At 51.6% G+C, this 17,349-nt stretch overlaps 2 protein-coding genes across 5 annotated transcripts in view; one reads left to right on the forward strand and one right to left on the reverse strand.

Annotated features, from left to right (window-relative positions):
• Positions 1-1,685, forward strand: part of Adgre3 (adhesion G protein-coupled receptor E3) — a 33,905-nt gene extending 32,220 nt beyond the window's left edge. Inside the window, exon 16 of the mRNA XM_027955191.3 lies at positions 1,451-1,685. The gene's annotated coding sequence lies outside the window, so the exon portion shown is untranslated. The remainder of the gene's footprint in view (positions 1-1,450) is intronic.
• On the reverse strand, positions 23-16,264 carry Clec17a (C-type lectin domain containing 17A). 4 transcript variants are annotated; one of them, XR_011704441.1, is made up of 13 exons: positions 16,157-16,264; positions 15,940-16,023; positions 14,865-14,897; positions 14,737-14,787; positions 14,615-14,656; positions 14,324-14,365; positions 13,759-13,902; positions 13,611-13,673; positions 12,461-12,556; positions 12,108-12,259; positions 9,661-9,770; positions 720-6,564; positions 23-438 (listed from the first exon to the last, which is right to left on the reverse strand). XR_011704441.1 is itself a non-coding variant. In XM_027955251.2 (12 exons), the coding sequence occupies exons 1-12, from the start codon at positions 16,197-16,199 to the stop codon at positions 6,432-6,434; spliced, it is 984 nt and encodes a 327-aa protein (XP_027811052.2). In that variant the 5' UTR covers positions 16,200-16,264; the 3' UTR covers positions 23-6,431. The 4 variants fall into 4 exon arrangements, 2 of the variants coding, with proteins under 2 accessions (XP_027811052.2, XP_027811051.2); XR_011704442.1 differs by having other exon boundaries at positions 23-166; positions 354-6,564; XM_027955251.2 differs by having other exon boundaries at positions 23-6,564; positions 15,940-16,014.
• Positions 16,265-17,349: the final 1,085 nt, after the last annotated feature.

The raw sequence follows: 17,349 nt of genomic DNA on the forward strand, positions 1-17,349 counted from the left end.
CAAAATACTTGAGATAAACAGCTTACAAGGAGGAGAGTTTTATTTGATGGTTTCAGAGGTCTTAATCCATAGTCACTTGGCCCCATCACACTGGACCTGTGGCAAGGCCAAACATCAGGGTGGGTGGGGAGTACATGGTGGAGCAGTGAAGCTCACCTTGTGGCAGCTGAGAAAGAAAGAACGAGAGAGAGGAGCTGAGGTCCCAACAGACCTTTGAGAGCATGCCCTCAATGACCTAACTGCCTCCCATTAGGCCCCACCTCCTAAGGATTCCATCACCTCCCAATAGCACCCCAGACTGGGCCTTTGGAGGACACTAAAGGTCCAGACCACAACACGATCTTTCCTGGTACCCTAGCTTGAGTTCCTCATTCCCACTGAATTGTTCTTCAGTGACTCTTCTCCATTCACTAAGACTCTTCAGCTGACTTTTGGAATCTGTGCAAAGAAAAATGGGTTAAATATGTCACCAGCAATGCTACCATTCAAGTATATCCCACAGGGGGAAATTGACTTGCACAGATCAGTATCCCTCAAAACACATACTGTCCCACAGAGAGATGGATGTGAGCCCAGGGAATTGGTGGACCATTGAAAGGGCCCCAGGAGAGGGGGACTGACACCACCCAGATGTATGGAATAATGGGACCTTCCTAGAGGGATGAAATGGTCTTGATAGAAAGGTAATACAAAAGAGAGCAAAACAATATAGTTCCTACCTTCATGGAGCTTAGCTTTTTCCATAGACAAATATAGCTTTTCTCCATAGACAAAAACCAGCCTCCAGGGAATTGAAATTCTGTCTTGGGCTGTTTTCTGTTGCTATAACAGAATTACTGAGACTGGGTAATTCATAAAGAAAATAAGGTTATTTCTTATAGTTGCAGAAGCTGGGAAGTCCAAAGTCAAGGGGCTACCTCTGGTGAGAGTCTTCTTGTTGGTGGGGACTCTCTACAGAGTCCCACAGAGCTGCAGAGAATCACATGGAGAGACAGAATAAGTGTACCAAAGCCACTCCCTCAATAACCCACAATCCAATAATTCATTAACCCACAAATAGATTAATCCGTTGATGAGAACAGAGTCCTCATGATCCATTCACTTTACCTCTCAAATGTTCCACTTCCAAATACCATTCGCATATGTCTTTGGGAATTAAGTTTCCAACATACACATTCTGAAGGACAAACATTCAAATCATACAAGATAATATGACTGAAAAATCTGTCACAAAGAAAAATTCTTCTTCCTGGATTTTTGAGACGTCCACCCACTGTAGGCTAGAGAACACCATGCCTGCCCTAGGATTCTAGATGTTTCCATCCCTGCCTGGTGGCTGGAGCTGGCTTGCACTCACTCCTGCTCTTTCTCCATGTTTGATTTGCTAACCCTTAATCCACCATTAATCTAAAAATCTTCTGTAGGGGACCTTTTTTTTTTTTTTTTTCAGAACAAGTGAAGAGATGATACTAAAACTAGAACATTCAGCTCCATATGGAAGATCCTGCCCATGGATCTCGTTGGCATCATGGGGAATGAAATGTGACCTTTGTAAAAAGGAATAAAGTTGAGGCCCGGGAACTCATTCTGCATATCACTGTGGGAGAGGAAGTGTTTAACCTTTACTTCCTGAAGCGTGTGCTCCGCGTGATACTAAGCTTTCAATAAACGTGTGTTGAATCGTATTTCTCTGTGTTGCGGTGTGTTCAGTCAATGCCTGGCCCTGGGTACCCAAATCAGGGTGGTTGCAATCACTTCCTTGACTTTTTGCAAATGGGGAGACCCCTCTCAAGGCCTTTCCTCGGGTTCTTACTCTGACTCCTCCTAAACCTGCTCTTTAAACTCATGTAGCCCTTTAAACTATCAACTTCTCCCAAAGCGTCTCATAAACAAGCAGCTTCTTCCTGGCTTCACCTCTTTTTTATCCTGCAGAGGTGATAAAGGTAGTGATGGAAGTCCCTCAACTTCCTGACCCCAGACACCCCTTACCACACACCCCATTCGCCTCTCCTGCGTCAACACTCACACTCAAGGCAAAGGAGGCCCTTCCCGCTCCAGACTGGCCCCTCCTCCACGCTGTGGTCTCCCCTGCCCCCTTCTCCTGAGTCTCACTTCTTCCCCACCCTGGGGCCTGGGGGCGCTGAGATATGCTAAAGAGAGGTCAGTAGGTTTCTCTGTAAAGGGCAAGATCAATATTCTAGGCTTTTCAGGACACAGGTTCGCACGTAGGTGCACACATAGCTTATGGTGTTCAGTCCTCCCTCGGTATCTGCAGGGGGTGACCCCAGTACACCCCATGAACGCCAAAGTCTGCAGAGGCCCAAATTCCTTGTGTCAGATGGCATTGTGTTTGCATAGAACCCATGACTTTGAACCATCTCTAGATTATTTATAACACCTAATACAAAACAAATTCTGTGAAGGAGTTCTTATGCTGGGTTGTTAAGGGAATAATGATAAGATTTAAAAGTCTTCGTGTTCAGTGTGGTTGTCACTTTTTTCTGAATGGTGTTGATCAGCAGTTGGTCGGATCCATGGATGCAGAACTGGTGGCTATGGAGGGCTGCGTGGGAAGAGATGGGTGTACGTAGCCCTTCAGAAACTGACAAACTACTCCTAGCTCATTGAGGGGAAAAAAAAACAGGCTACAGGAAGGTTTGGGCTGTGTGTTAAACAAAGAGAAATGAGAGAGTCTGGGAGATGGCCAGCCAGCTTGAACTCTTGATCCTCCTGCCTCAGCCTCCTGGGTCGCTGGGAGTACAGGTGTGTGCCGCTGCACCCAGCTGTATGTGGACTTAAAAATTTGCTGGAATAATAGATTTTACTTCTTCTCACCACAAAAATAATAATACTAAACATCTGAGGTAATGCACCTGTATTTAGATCCATGCAGCCATCCCACAACATATACATATTTCAAAACGTCTGTTGTACATGATAAATACATACATTTTTACTTTCTTTATTTAATATATACAATTTACATCAATTTAAAATAAATAAGTTAATAGTTTCCAAATATATATGAGATCTGGGACCCTAAATTATTTTGTACCTCCAATAAAATCTTAAGAAAAGGTAAAAAGACTATAAGGAGACTTCAGTCCAGTGCCCACAAGTTCTAGTCAACTAAATTCGAAATCCAGCTTCTTCACTTTCACACCGAGGAGAGGTTGACACACTGGTCAGTGGAGTCACTGCCCATCGAGTGGTGGTTGATTTGGAGGTGCTGGCAGGGAACAGCCACACGCACGGCGGGAGGAAGGGGGCAGGGAAACCAAGGAGCCTGGTAGGATCCAGGGTACAAGGCGTGGTTTCGAGCAAACTACAGCTGCCGTCAACTGGAGCTTACTCCCTCCAGGGACCTCCAGGACCTATCTGGAGCTCACTCTTTGGAGGTGATTCTCCTGGGAGATGAGGGAGCCTGGGTAGGTATACACCAAGTCCAGGCTTTGGTTGAAAGCTGTTCCTGGGAGCATTTTTCCACCCTGAAAATTCCTCCTGGCCACATAGCCAGTCAGATGACTCTCATGGCAGATGCTGGCTACTAGAAGTCACTGAAAAAGTGAGGATCAAGGAGATCCACAGGGCACGACCTCATTCCCTATGCACACGACTCCATTCCTGAGCTGGGGGCAGCAGCGCAGGCCTGTAATCCCAGCGGCTCAGGAGGCTGAGGCAGGAGGATGGCGAGTTCAAAGCCAGCCTCAGCAATGATGAGGCGCTAAGCAGCTCAGTGAGACCCTGTCTCTAAGTAAAATACAAAATAGGGCTGGGGAGGTGGCTCAATGGTCAATGCCCCTGAGTTCAGTCTCTGGTACCCCGCACCACCACAAAAAAGAAAAAAAAGAAAGAAAGAAAGATTCCATTCCTGGGCTGAGGATGTAGCTCAGGGGTAGAGCACTTGCCTAGCATGTGAGAGACCCTGGTTTCCATTCTCACACACACACACACACACACACACACACACACACACACACACGATTCCATTCCTGACCCACCACTTACCAGATGAGAGAAGTTCTAAGAACTTCAGCAGAAGTTCATGGACTACCTAAACGTAGGTGGAGTTCATAAGAATTCTTTCTTCCCTGACATTGATAATGGTAATTCCATCTTTCCTGTTGCTCAGACTGAAAATCTAGGAGTCATTCTTTCCTCTTTCTCTCACCCACCACCCCGACATCTAATCCATCAGCACATCCTAAAGGCTCTCCAGAAGTCTCCAGACCGTCACAGGTGGCTCCCTGGTCCTCATCATCAATGTAACAACCCCAGAAAAGCCTCAAAGACAACCATCACCTCACCCAGAATTCAACCCCTAGTCTCCTCTCCCGTCCCAGGGTGTCAGTTTCCAACCACATCACGCTGTTCAGTTTCCCAGAATAACCAGCTGAGATCAGAGCTCCAAGGTCACGGTCCTCGAGGATGATTCAAGTTCACAGACAATCCCTTTGAAAGCAGCAGACGCTGCCATTGGGTAAATCCTGACTGTGCCACTTACCCACGAAGGGCCGTGGGTGAGCCACAAGACCCCTCTGGGCTCGGTTTTCCCCACTATCGAGTAGGGTCGCTAATTATCCTGATTCACAGTCATGGTGAGGCTTAAATACGAATGACTAATTCATGCTTGATAAACTATGACTATTATTATTTTTAATTCACCTAATCTTTGCTCCTCTGGACCCAAAATGGTAAAAGGAAACCTCTCTTCCATTTGCCTGTCTTCAACTAGACCGTTGTGGGAGTTGTGGAAGGGCCAGCACCCCCGTGGGCCCCCACACCCCGGAGCCACTCAAGAGATGTGACCACAGCCCCCTGCTTCTTCTTTTCTTAACACAATATTTTGGAGGAAACTCAAGTTTCCTCTTCTGAGATACGGGAACTTCCCCTGACCCCCAGATAAACAGTCCCTGGGACCCAGGGTCCCCTGGGTGAAGGACTGAGAACAAGACACCTGCCCACTCTGCAGGCTGTGGACTGTGCGGGGAGCCGGTGGGAGGGTAGAGACAGCTGTAGGGGTAGGAGGAGACCAGGACAGAGGGACAGGAAGTGAAGCGGACCCCCCCTCCCCCACTTCCCTGCTCTCCTCAAAGCCACCTTTCTGCTCTCAACCCAAACAGGAAGGACTTTGCTACTAGGTAAGGGCACTCGGCGACCAAGAATTTGATCCATTCGATTACAATTCATGGGTTGTCCAAAAGGACCACCGAGTTGAGTTCCTTGTGCTCAGACAGGGACAGCGCCAGACCTCAGAGTGGTGTGTTTGGGATGTCAGAATGACCAAAGGGTACTTCTGGTTCTTGATGGGTGATTTGCTTTCCCAAAAGATACATATGTTGAAATCCTAACTCCCAGTTCCTCAGAATGTGATCATATTTGGAGGTTAAACAGGTAACTAAAAAGGTAATCGAGGTAAAACGAGGCCCTTAAGTGGACCTTAATGCAATATGACTGGTGTCCTTCTAAGAAGAGGAAATTGGGACATAGACACCCATGGAAGGGAGACCCATCAAAGACACAGGGAGAAGACAATTATCCTCAAGACAAGAAGAGAAACCAACTTAACTGACACCCTTGATCTTGGACTTACAGCTTCTATAACTGTAAGAAAATGAATTTCTGTTTTTTAAGCTGCCCAGCCTCTGGTATTTGGTTATTGCAGCCCTGTGAACCCAACACCATGGGCCAGGACTACACAGTGAAATCACATTTTGAGAAGCCCTAACTTTGCCAGAGTGAATAGCCCAGGAAAGTCCACCCAGATGTGAGTGAACTTCTACACCACCAAAGACCTTTACAACCCACAAACAGCCCCGGGCAGAGGTAGACAGACAGTGCCATCACTGTACTGTGGGTCTGACCAAGTCACGGACTGACCCAACTATACTGTGTGGAAGTGGTCTTGTCTGTCTAGGAGTTCTATGGGCCAGGTCTTGCCAGAGATCTGATTCTGTCACATAGCTTGTGCAAAATGACACCCAAGACGTTGAGAAAGTGAATGGTCAAGGCTCACCGTGCCCCCACGGCTTCCCAGAAGTGGGTCTGCATCAGCCAGGCGGTCAAGGAGCCCAGAGCCTCCTGGTTCAGGGGAGCCAGGGTGTTTTATCCTGGGCTCAACGTCATGCTCAGAGCCCCCCAGGTTCAATGTCAGACTCAGCATCGCTTCTCAAGATCAGGAAATGGATGAACGTCCTCCACCTCTCAGAAATGGAAGGGCACCTACCACCAAGTCCCCGGCGTCCCTCCAGCTCACCCCTCTGCTTGAACCGGAAGGCCTGGCCTGCACCCCGGGGAGCTGGCCACGTCCAGCTGTCAATCACGTCTTCAGCATACCCCCGAGACACAGAGCCTTCTGTGGACGGCAGGGAATTCTCACCCCCAGCAGGGAGGCGCTGGGCCACGCACCTGTAGCTTCAGCCCCGGGGGGTTCAACAGGAACATTTCCGCTCACAAATCCAATATGTAGTTTTGGCACAAGAGAGATCGTTCCAGGTGCCACCGTTGTTCATGCTGGCGCAGTCCTCCTCGTAGATGTTGTTGGGCTCCTGTGGGGCCCAGAAACTGGAGGGAAGAAACAGTGGGCAGAGAGAGGCATGAGCCAAGGGACCCCAGGGGGTTTGCGGGTGCTGAGACTATGCTGCGTGGTTCTGCAGTGCCAAACGCACGCCCCCGGGCAGCGGCCACAACCCTCAGGATGGCCAGTCATGGGGACACACGCCTGGGATCCCGGAAACCCAGGAGGCTGAGCAGGGAGGAGCACAAGTTCAAGTCCAGGCGGGGAAATGTAGCAAGACCTTGTCTTTCAAAAAAAAAAAAAAAAAAGGTGTATCAGCGGAGTGGATGAGCAGGTGGGGGAGGGGAGGAAAGGGAAGCCACTGGGAAACGAGACGGATAGAATCATGTGACACGCATGTGTGACGATACTGAAGCCCTCTGGGATGAATCATCAAAGCGCACCAATAAATATTTTAAAAAGAAAAAAAAATAAAAGAGGGGGTAGAGCTCCCTGGTAGGATGTCCCTGGGTTCAATCCCCAGGACCCACAAGACAGAAAAGCTATTGACTTTAAAGAAAGGAACGTGGTGGGAGAGGAAAGGCCATCGTGGTCCGAGGGTCCTTCCATCTGAATCACTCCTTGCCTTCCAGAACCACCTGAAGACGCCACATCATCCCCCCGCCCCCAGCTCACCTGTCCTACCCAGCCCGGCCGGTCATGGTCACAGGCAGCCTCTCCCACCTCCACCGCCCACCCCGGGCCTCCTGAACCAGCCTCCTCTGCCTCCTCCACTTCCAAGGACCCCTCCCTCTGCACACCCCAGTGGGATCCTCCCCACCTTGCAGGAATTGCGCTATTTGGTGTCACACTGTTAAAGCAGGGTCTGACCCGGGGACTCGGGTGCATGGGGTACGTGAAGGGAGGTGCTACAGAAAGGAGAAGGAGCAGGAGCCGGACGGAGAAGGAGGAGCTGAGCCAGGCTGTGAGCTCCGCTGAGCACGGCTTCCTCCTGACCTGGAGCTCGAGATGCCAAAGGCCCCCTAGGGTCACCCCACGGAAGCCATCTCTTAGGATGTCCTTGGCCCTGGGCTGACCCCCATGGGAGTAGGGGTAACCTCTTAGATGAGCAGCCTCCCATTCAGCTGAGGACACATTTCCAGAAACATCATGAGGTAAGCCGTTGGCAGTCAGTGCCTCCCGCTGGGGGATGCAGGCACCCCAGGACCTGAGCTGTCCCCATGCCATGCCACATCATCTCTTAGAGAGCCGCGCCTCCTATCAAGAATCTCTAGCTGGGGCTGGGATGTGGCTCAAGCGGTAGCGCGCTCGCCTGGCATGCGTGCGGCCCGGGTTCGATCCTCAGCACCACATACAAACAAAGATGTTGTGTCTGCCGAAAACTAATAAATAAGTATTTAAAAAAAAATTAAAAAAAAAAAAAAAGAATCTCTAGCTAAAAAAAAATCCTGCTCATCAACTCGACAAATCCAAATCTTCCTCTCAAACCTGTGGCCAGTCTTTTTATTTTTCCAGCCATTAACCTAGAGGCTTGATATATTTGCAAAGTTGTGCTAAAAGGTTGAGATGTTGCAATGGAGGAAACCTCAAAGCCACATGTTAGGATTTGTCTGAAATGTCCCCCAGAGTCTCACACAGTCAGAGGTGACGTGATCGGGTCACAGGGGTCTGATGGCATTGGCGGATCAATAACTTGAGTGGGTTATTGGGAGGCGGTGGAAACGGTGGGAGGCTGCACCTAGCTGGAGGACGTAGGTCCCTGGAAGCAGATCCTGAGAGGACTTGGCTTGTCCCTGGCCCCGCCTGCCCCCTCCCTCCTTCCTGGCCACCGTGAGCTGACCGTTTTCCTCTGCCGTGATCTCAGCCCCAGAGCAACGGAGCCGGAGACACGGACCTAACCCTCTGCAACTGAGCCAAAATAAATCCTGTCTCTTCCAAGTTCTCCCCAGGCATTTGTCACGGCGACAAAAAGCTAACCCAGTTCAGGGACCAGAAGCCCTGTCATCATTAAAAAAAAAAAAAAAAAAAAAAATCACCCTTGTAGTCCATCCCGGAATTCTAGAGAACTGGGGTCCCAGACCACAAGGACAACACACGCAGGGAAGAGGGGCTTCCCAGAGGGGGCACCACAAAGATGACCAGGACCCTCCAGTCAGGGTCCCCAGGTCCCTCTGTGCCAGGCAGTAACCTTCAGTTGGGTGCTATGGAGACCCTCGGGGGGTTAATGACAATTTACCAACCCAAAGAGAAATTTTTCTATATTTAAAATCAGGATCCCTGTACCAGGAAGAGCCAAAGGCTTCAGCCATAAAAATATAAAATAGAATAATAGAGTCCTATTGTTTGTAGCATCATGGATGGAACTGGAGGATATCATGCTAAGTGGAATAAGCCGGGCACAGACAGAGTACAGCACGTCCACGTCACTTATGGGGAAACTAAAAAGTCGATTCTAAGAGAAGAGAAGTACCGGCCAGGACCTGGGAAGAGGGACGGGGAGGGAGGGACGGAGAAGGGGTGGTCACTGGTACAGGGGGAAGCCAGATAGAAGGAATGATTTCTAATGTTTTCTACCATGAGGGACTAACTGTGGTTGACAATAATTAATTGTATATTTCAAAACAGCTAGTACAGCCGGGCGCGGTGGTGCACACCTGTCATCCCAGAGGCTTGGGAGGCTGAGGCAGGAGGACCACGAGTTCAAAGCCAGCCTCAGCAACCTAGGGAGGCACTAAGCAGCTCAGTGAGCCCCTGTCTCCAAATAAAATTCAAAATAGGGCTGGGGATGGGGCTCAGTGGTCGAGCGCCCCTGAGTTCAATCCCTAGTGACAAAAAAAAAAAAACACACACACACACACAAAGAAACAATGAATATTTGAGGTGACAGATTTGCCAGCTACCCTGATCTGATCCTCACACGTTATATATGGTGTTGAAATACAACACTGTGCCCCATAAATATGTATGATTACATAACAATATAACTAAATATATTGTATCAATTAAAAATAAAAATATATTTTTTTAAATTTAAAAAAAGAACCAGGTCCTGACACCCTCAGCCATGCTCCCCACCTTCTCCTCTCCCCATGCTCAGGGCCCACAGAAGAGACAGACAGACCCCAGGAGCCATGGACACTTGCCTTAACGTGACAGGGGACCCATCCAGCCACCTCCAGTCCCCTTCTCGGTTCTTGTCATTCAGCCCCAACCAGTACACCCGTGGAGAGCCGTGCGCCTTGGCCACGAAATTCTGCAAATACAAACTGCATTCAGCCATCAGTTCTCCTAATGGCCTCGGGGTGAGAGCCCCCCACGTCCTCTCCCACACATCTGTGGCTTCAGAAGGCTGCCCCTGGTCCCCACGGCAGGCAGAGGGGGATCAACACCCTCCTGCTTCAGCACGTGGCGTGAGGGTGACCACACAGCTCCTCGGGCAGGGGGCCACTCTGCTACAGTTTGCATGTGGTTTTTCTCCCTAAGATCCAGGTGCTGGGAGCTTGGTCCCCCACATAGTGGAGTTGGGAAGTGGGAAACCTCTAAGGGGAGGGTCTGACGGGAGATGGATAAGTCATTGGAGGTATCTGCTGGTCCAGGGGAATGGTTTAGTTCCCAAGAGAATGAGTTGTTGTAAAAAGAGCCAGACTGGCCCCTCTCAGGTCTCTGGAGGCATCTTGTCGTATGATCCCTCCCTCTCATGCTCCACAAGTTGTGATGCAGTCAGAGGGGCCATCACCAGAGCCAGCCCCGGGATGTTCGGGACTTTCAAACCTCTAAAACTTGGAGACAAATAAAACTCTTTCCTTTATAAAATACCCAGCTTCTGGTATTTTGTTACAACAACTGAAAATGGATTAATGCACACCTTGTGCCTCATTTTCTCCATTTGTAAAATGGGATGATAACAGGAGCTACCTCCTTGTAGGATAGGATTTGCATGCAGATAAAATAGGTTAATGTTCTTAAAGTGCTAACACAGTGACTGGCACCAAACAATGACCGTGACCTCTTAGCATTTAATATTACAGCATTTGAATAACGTTTTTTAGCAATAGGAAACGATAGGAGGTTTTTCCCCTGGTGTTTTTCCACCCACTCGGAGCCCTAATCTGCATCTAAGTAGAGAAGTTCATGAAGAAAATAAGTGGAGGAGGAAGAGAAGCAGGGGAAGGAGCCTCCTGGGGCTGGTATATCTGGGGCTTTGGGAAGAAAAGGAAGGATTTATGTTGAAGACAGAAGATTGGGAAGAACTATGGTTAAAAGCAACTCCTCTCCAGAAAAACTAATTTATGGTGAAGGAAATCGTATCCGTGGTCGCAGATGGTGGAAGGATTAACTAGATAGGGGATATGAGAGGACTTTTCAGGGTGGTAGGAACGTTATGAGTCTTGTTTGATTGGCAGTGACGTTTGTCAAAACACAGGCTTCAAATATGTGCATTTTACAGTATGCAAATCACACTCCCACCTCGAGTCTCCAATATGCAGGGAGGGGAGATGGCAGTGGCAAGAAGTTTTGAATATGCAGACAAGGTCTAGAGAGAGAGGAACCCTCCACCTCATCCCCAAGGACCCCCCCGGGAGGTGGCAAAAAAAATTGGGGAACTCTAAAGAGCAAAGGCTACCTGGACAGTATTTCCTAGTAAAAACTCCAGGGAGGTTTCAAGAAACCAGAGGCCACGGGTGGTGGTGCACACCTGTAATCCCATGACTCGGGAGGATGGCACATTCGAGGCCAACCTCAGTAACTTAGCAAGACCCTGTCTCAAAACTTAAAACTTAAAAAGGTCTGGGGATGTAGCTCAGTGGTAGAGCACCGCTGGGTTCAATATCACGCAAAAACATAATGCTCTGATGTTTATGATCAAGGTCATGGACTTTGAAGACAGCTACCTGAGCCCAAATCCCAGCTCTGAAAGTAGTTTTGAGTGACCAAGAATGAGTTGCTTAGATGTACTATGCTTCAGTGTCTTCAACTGTGAAGCGAATAAATCGCAATTTTACCTGATTGTTGTAGTATTAGGGCTCAGAGTGGGTGGAAAATACCATTAAAGTTGTTTACAAATATTCCAACTTTCCTTCTGGATACTCACAGGTGAGACCTTCTTTCCCTATCACCTCAAAGGGTAGGAGTGCTCATGTGACTTGCTTTGTGAGCCTAAGTGAAAACTCGGAGATGATTTGCCTCCTGCGTGACCACTGCTGGGCTATGGAGATTCTCTGTTACTGCAGCAGAACCTTACCTCTCCTGGCTGATACACGGATCTGTAGAGTTGTAAAGACTACATATGCTAATACATGCAAGTCGTAAGGCGTTTGGAAGACAGGCACTATCTTAGAGAGAGTCATTCAGTTTCCATGGAAGGGATAAAACTGAGATTTGCAGAGGTTGAATAAACACCATCAGCACTTGAACTCAGATAAAACACATCTTCTTCCCTCTCACATGATAGTGTCTCAGCAAGAGCCTGTAATTAAGTTTAAATAACTCAAAAAGAATTACAAGTTCTCTCTATCCTGGTAAGCAAAGGAGGGGTGTATCCTGGAAGCAATGCAGAGTGGTTCTCAAGGGTTCAGCAGGGACAACTCACGTGCTCAGCAAAGGAATTGATGATGACCAAGTGAGAGTAACTCTCCTGGCAAAACTTCCTGGCTTCGTCCCATGACTTGGTGCTGGGAGAGAAGTAGTAACACCTGCCCTCAAAGGGGAGCCAGCCTTCAGGGCAGGTGATCCTGGTACAGTCTGGGGACAAGAGAGATGCTGTCAGAAGGCTCCAGCGTCTGTGTACCTAGTATGCCACGGACAGTTGTTCAGGCTGTGCCCTTCTCAACTCCAGTAAGCACCGTTCTCATCACTTCACTAAAAACCATTTCCATGAAGTCCTGCAACCTGCTGCTCCGGCCATGTCCCTCATCTCTGGGTGGTTCCCCAAACCCCACTCACCTAACAAACCCCGAAGTTCCACCAGGGACTGGTTGGTGTCTGCTCTGACACGGTCGATGTCCTTCTTCAGGCCAGCCAGCCCCGCCATGCCGGTCACTGTCAGGAGAGATCAAGGGTTGGGAACCCAGAACCACAGCCTCCTGCCCACCCACTACCCCCCACTGACTGCTCCTCACTGCATCCCGGGTCTCCTGGGAAATGGCAGAATTCAAAACCCACGTTCTCGGGGTCCAGGGGTCCTAGAGTGGCTTAGAGGGGGATCCACCCTTGGGGACTTGAGGGTAAAAGGAGAGGTGGGCTTCCTGGAGACGCGTTGGACATGAGGATGGGATTGGGATAGGGATGGAGACGGGGCTCAGGAAGAGGGTGAGTTGGCAACTGCCAGGGGAGGAGGGAAAACAGGCAGGCAGGGGCGTCCCTCTTCCTTTAGACTCTTCTGTGATGTCCAAAACTCTGTATTCATTAGTGATGTCTGACTCATGACCCCCGTACCTGCGCTGTCCAAGGGAAAGTCAATGTGAACCAAGCCACGTGTTTTTTTTTTTTAGTTGTAGATGGACACAATATCTGTATTTTATTTATTTTTATGTGGTGCTGAGCATCGAACCCAGTGCCTCATGCGTGTGAGGTGAGCGCCCTGCCACCGAGCGACGGCCCCAGCCCAAGCCACGTTTTTAAGTCAAAAAGAAACCGGTAAAATTAACTTGGATACTGTTTTCACTCGTCCCTCTGTATCCACACTATATTATCATTTCAATCTGCAACCAGCATTTTCAAATTATTGGTGGGATAGGTTCCATTCTATGTGGGAACAAGTCTTTGAAGTCAGTGTGTGAGTTACGGTGACACCACACATCCCATTTCAGGCCAGCCACATTTTAAGTGCTCAACAGCCACCTGTAGCTTGTGGCTGCCATAATGTCCAGTGGAAGTCTGGACACACACACACACACACACACACGCACGCGCACGCACATACCCTCCACAGGGAAAAGCACGTGACAAGGGTCATGTCTGATGTGCTCACCACGCTGCCCTCCGGCACCCAGCACAGCAGCCGGCAAAGGGAGATGGGGTTGGGGTTGGGGTTGGGTGTGGGGATCGTGCGGAGCTCAGCGCGGGGAGCGTGAGGAAGGATGGAGGCACTCACCGTTCACCTGCCAGGCCGTCTGCTGAGAGGTCAACATCCCCAGCCTCTCCACCACCTCCTGGTCTATGAGGAAGAGTCCAGCCTGACCCCAGGTCCTCCCGGGCCCCGCCCCCAACCTCTCCCCACGGCCCATCCTGGCCCTACTCACACTTCATCAGGGTCACAATCAGACTGAGGCAGCTCAGGATCAGGGACGTCACCAGCAGCAGCAGACACAGGTACACCTTTAGCCTCTCCTCCTGGTGACACCCAGGACTCTTGGACTTCGGATGGAGCCAGGGCACTGGAGTGGCTGGGGGGCGGGGGAGGGGGGTGGATGGGGACAGAGAGTCTCATCCTGGTGCTTCAGAGTGTGAGGAAGGGACCCTGAGCCTTTCCCCAGGAGCACAGGGCAGAGGTGTGTCGCCCTGTCTACAGGACAGTCCAGAGACAGACAGCCAGATGAGCCTCCAGCAGCTCCTGCCCACGCCCCTCCCACTCAAGGCGGCCTGCGGACCCCTGGGACATAGAACACGTCCATGTCTCCTCCAAGTCCAAAGGGACTTGCTGAAGAGTCCCCTGCAGACACCCTGGCTCCCTGGGGGCCCTGGCCTGGACTCCCCAGGAGGAGCCGAGAGGTTTCTCTGTCCCAGGGCCTCACCCTGGACCTGACTCAGATACACTGGCCGCCCCGAGAGGGGAGGAAGGGAGCCGCCCAGGGGAGGGGGACTCACTGGTTTGGGACGGCAGGACAGGAGGAGGCTCCCGATCAACGCCTGGGAGAAAGGAGGAGAGAGGTCTATGCAGAAGTTGCCAGAAGATTCTGTCTTCCGAGATCAACAACCGCAGTCAGGATGGAGGGGTTGGGAGGAAACCCCCTCGGCTTCCCCCTCAGGATTCCTTTTTTTCCCACATTTTTTATTGGGCATGCAGTTGTGCAAATGGCGGGATCTGCTGTCCTGTCGCAGGCGCACACGGTAGGACACCTGATCTGGCCGACACCCCCCAGCCCCCCCACTGCTCACCCAACTGATGAGACTTGCGCGGCACAGGCGGGAGGTCCAGGGCTGGAAGGACCAGAAAGACAAGGGTCATTCCCAGGAGAGTCTCCCCCCGGGAGCAGGAAGACCCCGGCCCGCGGCCTCACCTGTCATCCTCGGGGGCTTGCTAGGGAGAGGAGGGGTCTCCGATTTCTTTCCTGGGGAAGGAGGAAGGTTGCTCAGGCCCAGGTGGGGCAAAGCCACAGGGTGCCTCTGGACCCCCAGCCCCACTCACCTGCTCTGGGAGGCCTCGGGGGAGCCGTGGAATCTGAAGAAGAGAAAGTCAGAGTCACGGTCGGGCGAAGGGGAGGGACAGGGTCACGGTGCAGAGACCGACCCCCTGAACCGCCCGGGAATTCCTCAGATAAAAACTGAGAAGTCCGTGTCCCGGAAACCCCTCCGTCCTGGTGAGCCAGGACAGTTGGTGGCCTCAGAGTCACAGGGAGAGCGGAAGTGAGGACGGAGTTAGGTGGGGTTGCATCTGGCTCTGGGATTGGACGAGGGCCAAGCTGGGGGTGATCGTGGCCCCACAATGGGTGTAGGAGCAGCGTGGTCACTCAGGACAAGGTCAGGGTACCGCAGAGTCCTCGCCGGGTTTGGGAACAGGTTGAAGGTCACGTTGTGGTTGGGCGGGGATGAGGGGATGTTGCATTTGGGAGTGGAGGTGGGGAGATGAGGAGGGGCCATGTTGGAGGGAGGGGTGGCCCTGAAGGCGAGAATGTCGCTGGTCTTGGAGGAGGCGCTGAGGACCGTGTGGGCACAGCGCTGGCGTCAGAGACGAGACCGTCCCACGGTACAACCCAGCCCACCTCCTGCCTCACACGGAGCCACTCACGTCCCTGGACCTCAGAAACGGGGGATAGAGAGGCCCATTTTGCATAGGACGGCCACTGCCCAAGGACACCAGGGTGGCACTGCCCAAGGACACCAGTGTGGCACTACCAACCCCAGAAACCTCTCATGGCCTCCAGTTCCCTGGAGGGACTTCACTCAGGGACACCTCCCAAGCTCCCACATTTCTGTCCACTCAACACACCTTCCCGGCTGGTCACCCACCACACCCAGGTGCCCTCGTCGACTCAACCCCCCGGCCATGGGGCAGATCCCCCAGGTCCCCTGGGATTTCTCCGCTGCTTCGTCCCTTCCCTCTCGGTCGAGGTGGTGCCCAGAGCTGCAGGGCACAGTCCCAGTGCGCCTGCCATCGTGGCACCTGGCCTGGGGTGGGTCAACCGAGAATGACCAGGTAGCCACAGTGTCCAGTGACCGACCCCTGGGGCCCTGCTCCCTCATTCCTGAGAGAGCCGTCTCACCTGGCTTGGGAGGAAGGTCCTTGTAGGGTGGCGCCATGTTTTCATAGTCGTCACCGTCACCATCAGACTCCTCCACTGTGGTCCCTCCCAGAGAGAAGGCGAGTCAGAGTCCAGCCACCCTCCCCTCCTCCCTCGGGCCCTGGTCTCTGGCTCCAGATGGCCCCAGGGTGGGGATGCGGGGTCCCCACCGCCAGCCCACGCCTGGTAAGGGCCCTACCTGGTGGGTAGTGGCGCCCGGTGTTGGTGTACAGGGTGCTCATGGCTGCAGAGGACACCGGGAGAGGAATGCCCGGTGCCCCGGCAGTGCCTGTCCTCTATGCTGCCTGCTCGGGCGTCCGGGGCCCCTCTCAGTTCCCCTTTCTTTAGAAGTCAAATGCATGCAAATCCGTCTTGAGCAGAGCCCCTGCGGACCCCATGCCCAAGCTGCTCTCTCTCCCCAGTTCAGATCTCCCCAGGACGGTGACCATGGCCCCACAGCTGGGCGCAGACAGAGCGCCAAGGCCAGGTGGAAAAGTGGCCATCTCCTCCCTCCTTGGACCTCCGACCTAAACAGGAGGGGCAATAAGCCAGTCAGGGGACACCGTGATGAGCCAGAAAAGGCTTGTTACACTTTATTCTCAATAGTGACCACGTCGTCACTCGATAGTGACCTGGAGGTGGTGATGTTGCAGCCAGACGTGGAAATGACAGGGGCTAAGTGCGCCCACATTCCATAATGAAGTGCTAGGACCCCGCACCAGTGATCTGCAGCTGTGTCCTAAGTCACCCCAAAACCTAGTGACTTAAAACAACCATACGCATGTGTCATCTCAGTTTTTGTGACTTGGGGATCCAGCGCAGCTCAGCTGGGTGGCTCTGACTTGTCGTCTTTTGCAGGATGCAGTCTAAACGTTGCCCAGATGCCAGTGTTCATTAGGCGCTGGTCACCCGAGCCGAGAGGTGGGATCACCCGAGGTGCCCCCTCCCCAGCAGATGGATGCACAAAGAAAAGACCGGAGTCTGCGTCCCTCAGCCGTGGAGAAGAAAGGGATTCAGACATTTGCAGAAAAATGCGTGGACCTGGAAGGTCTCCCAGCAGGAGGAACAAGCCAGACACAGAAGGAGGAGCACCTCTCCTTCTCTCTCAAAGGCAGAAGCTAAAAAAAGTCAACCTGAAAGCGGCCCAGTGATTTCTAGAGATGGGGAAGGTGTGGGGCGAGGGGAGGGTGGAAAGGGGGCGAGGTGTGCTCAGCGGGTGCTGGGTGCAGGCTCGGAAATACCAGGCGGAACCTCAGCCGTATACACAATTCATACGTCTTAATAAATTTTTTTTCAGAAATTTTGAATCTAAAAATAAATGAACAGATACTTTGAAAGGGACCTCTAAGATAAAGCCTTAGTTGGGATCCCTGGGAAAAAGGCATGATGTGA

Source organism: Marmota flaviventris, chromosome 1 (assembly GCF_047511675.1).
Source record: "Marmota flaviventris isolate mMarFla1 chromosome 1, mMarFla1.hap1, whole genome shotgun sequence".
Classification (NCBI taxonomy): domain Eukaryota; kingdom Metazoa; phylum Chordata; class Mammalia; order Rodentia; family Sciuridae; genus Marmota; species Marmota flaviventris.

Bases quoted from the DNA above. Each gene is read 5' to 3' on its own strand.
- Clec17a (XM_027955250.2), bottom strand. From the start codon at position 16,199: ATGAGCACCCTGTACACCAACACCGGGCGCCACTACCCACCAG. The intron at 16,024-16,156 runs GTAGGGCCCTTA...TCTCTCTGGGAG, and splicing joins CGGGCGCCACTACCCACCAG to GGACCACAGTGGAGGAGTCT. The intron at 14,898-15,939 runs GTGAGACGGCTC...TCTCTTCTTCAG, and splicing joins GGACCTTCCTCCCAAGCCAG to ATTCCACGGCTCCCCCGAGG.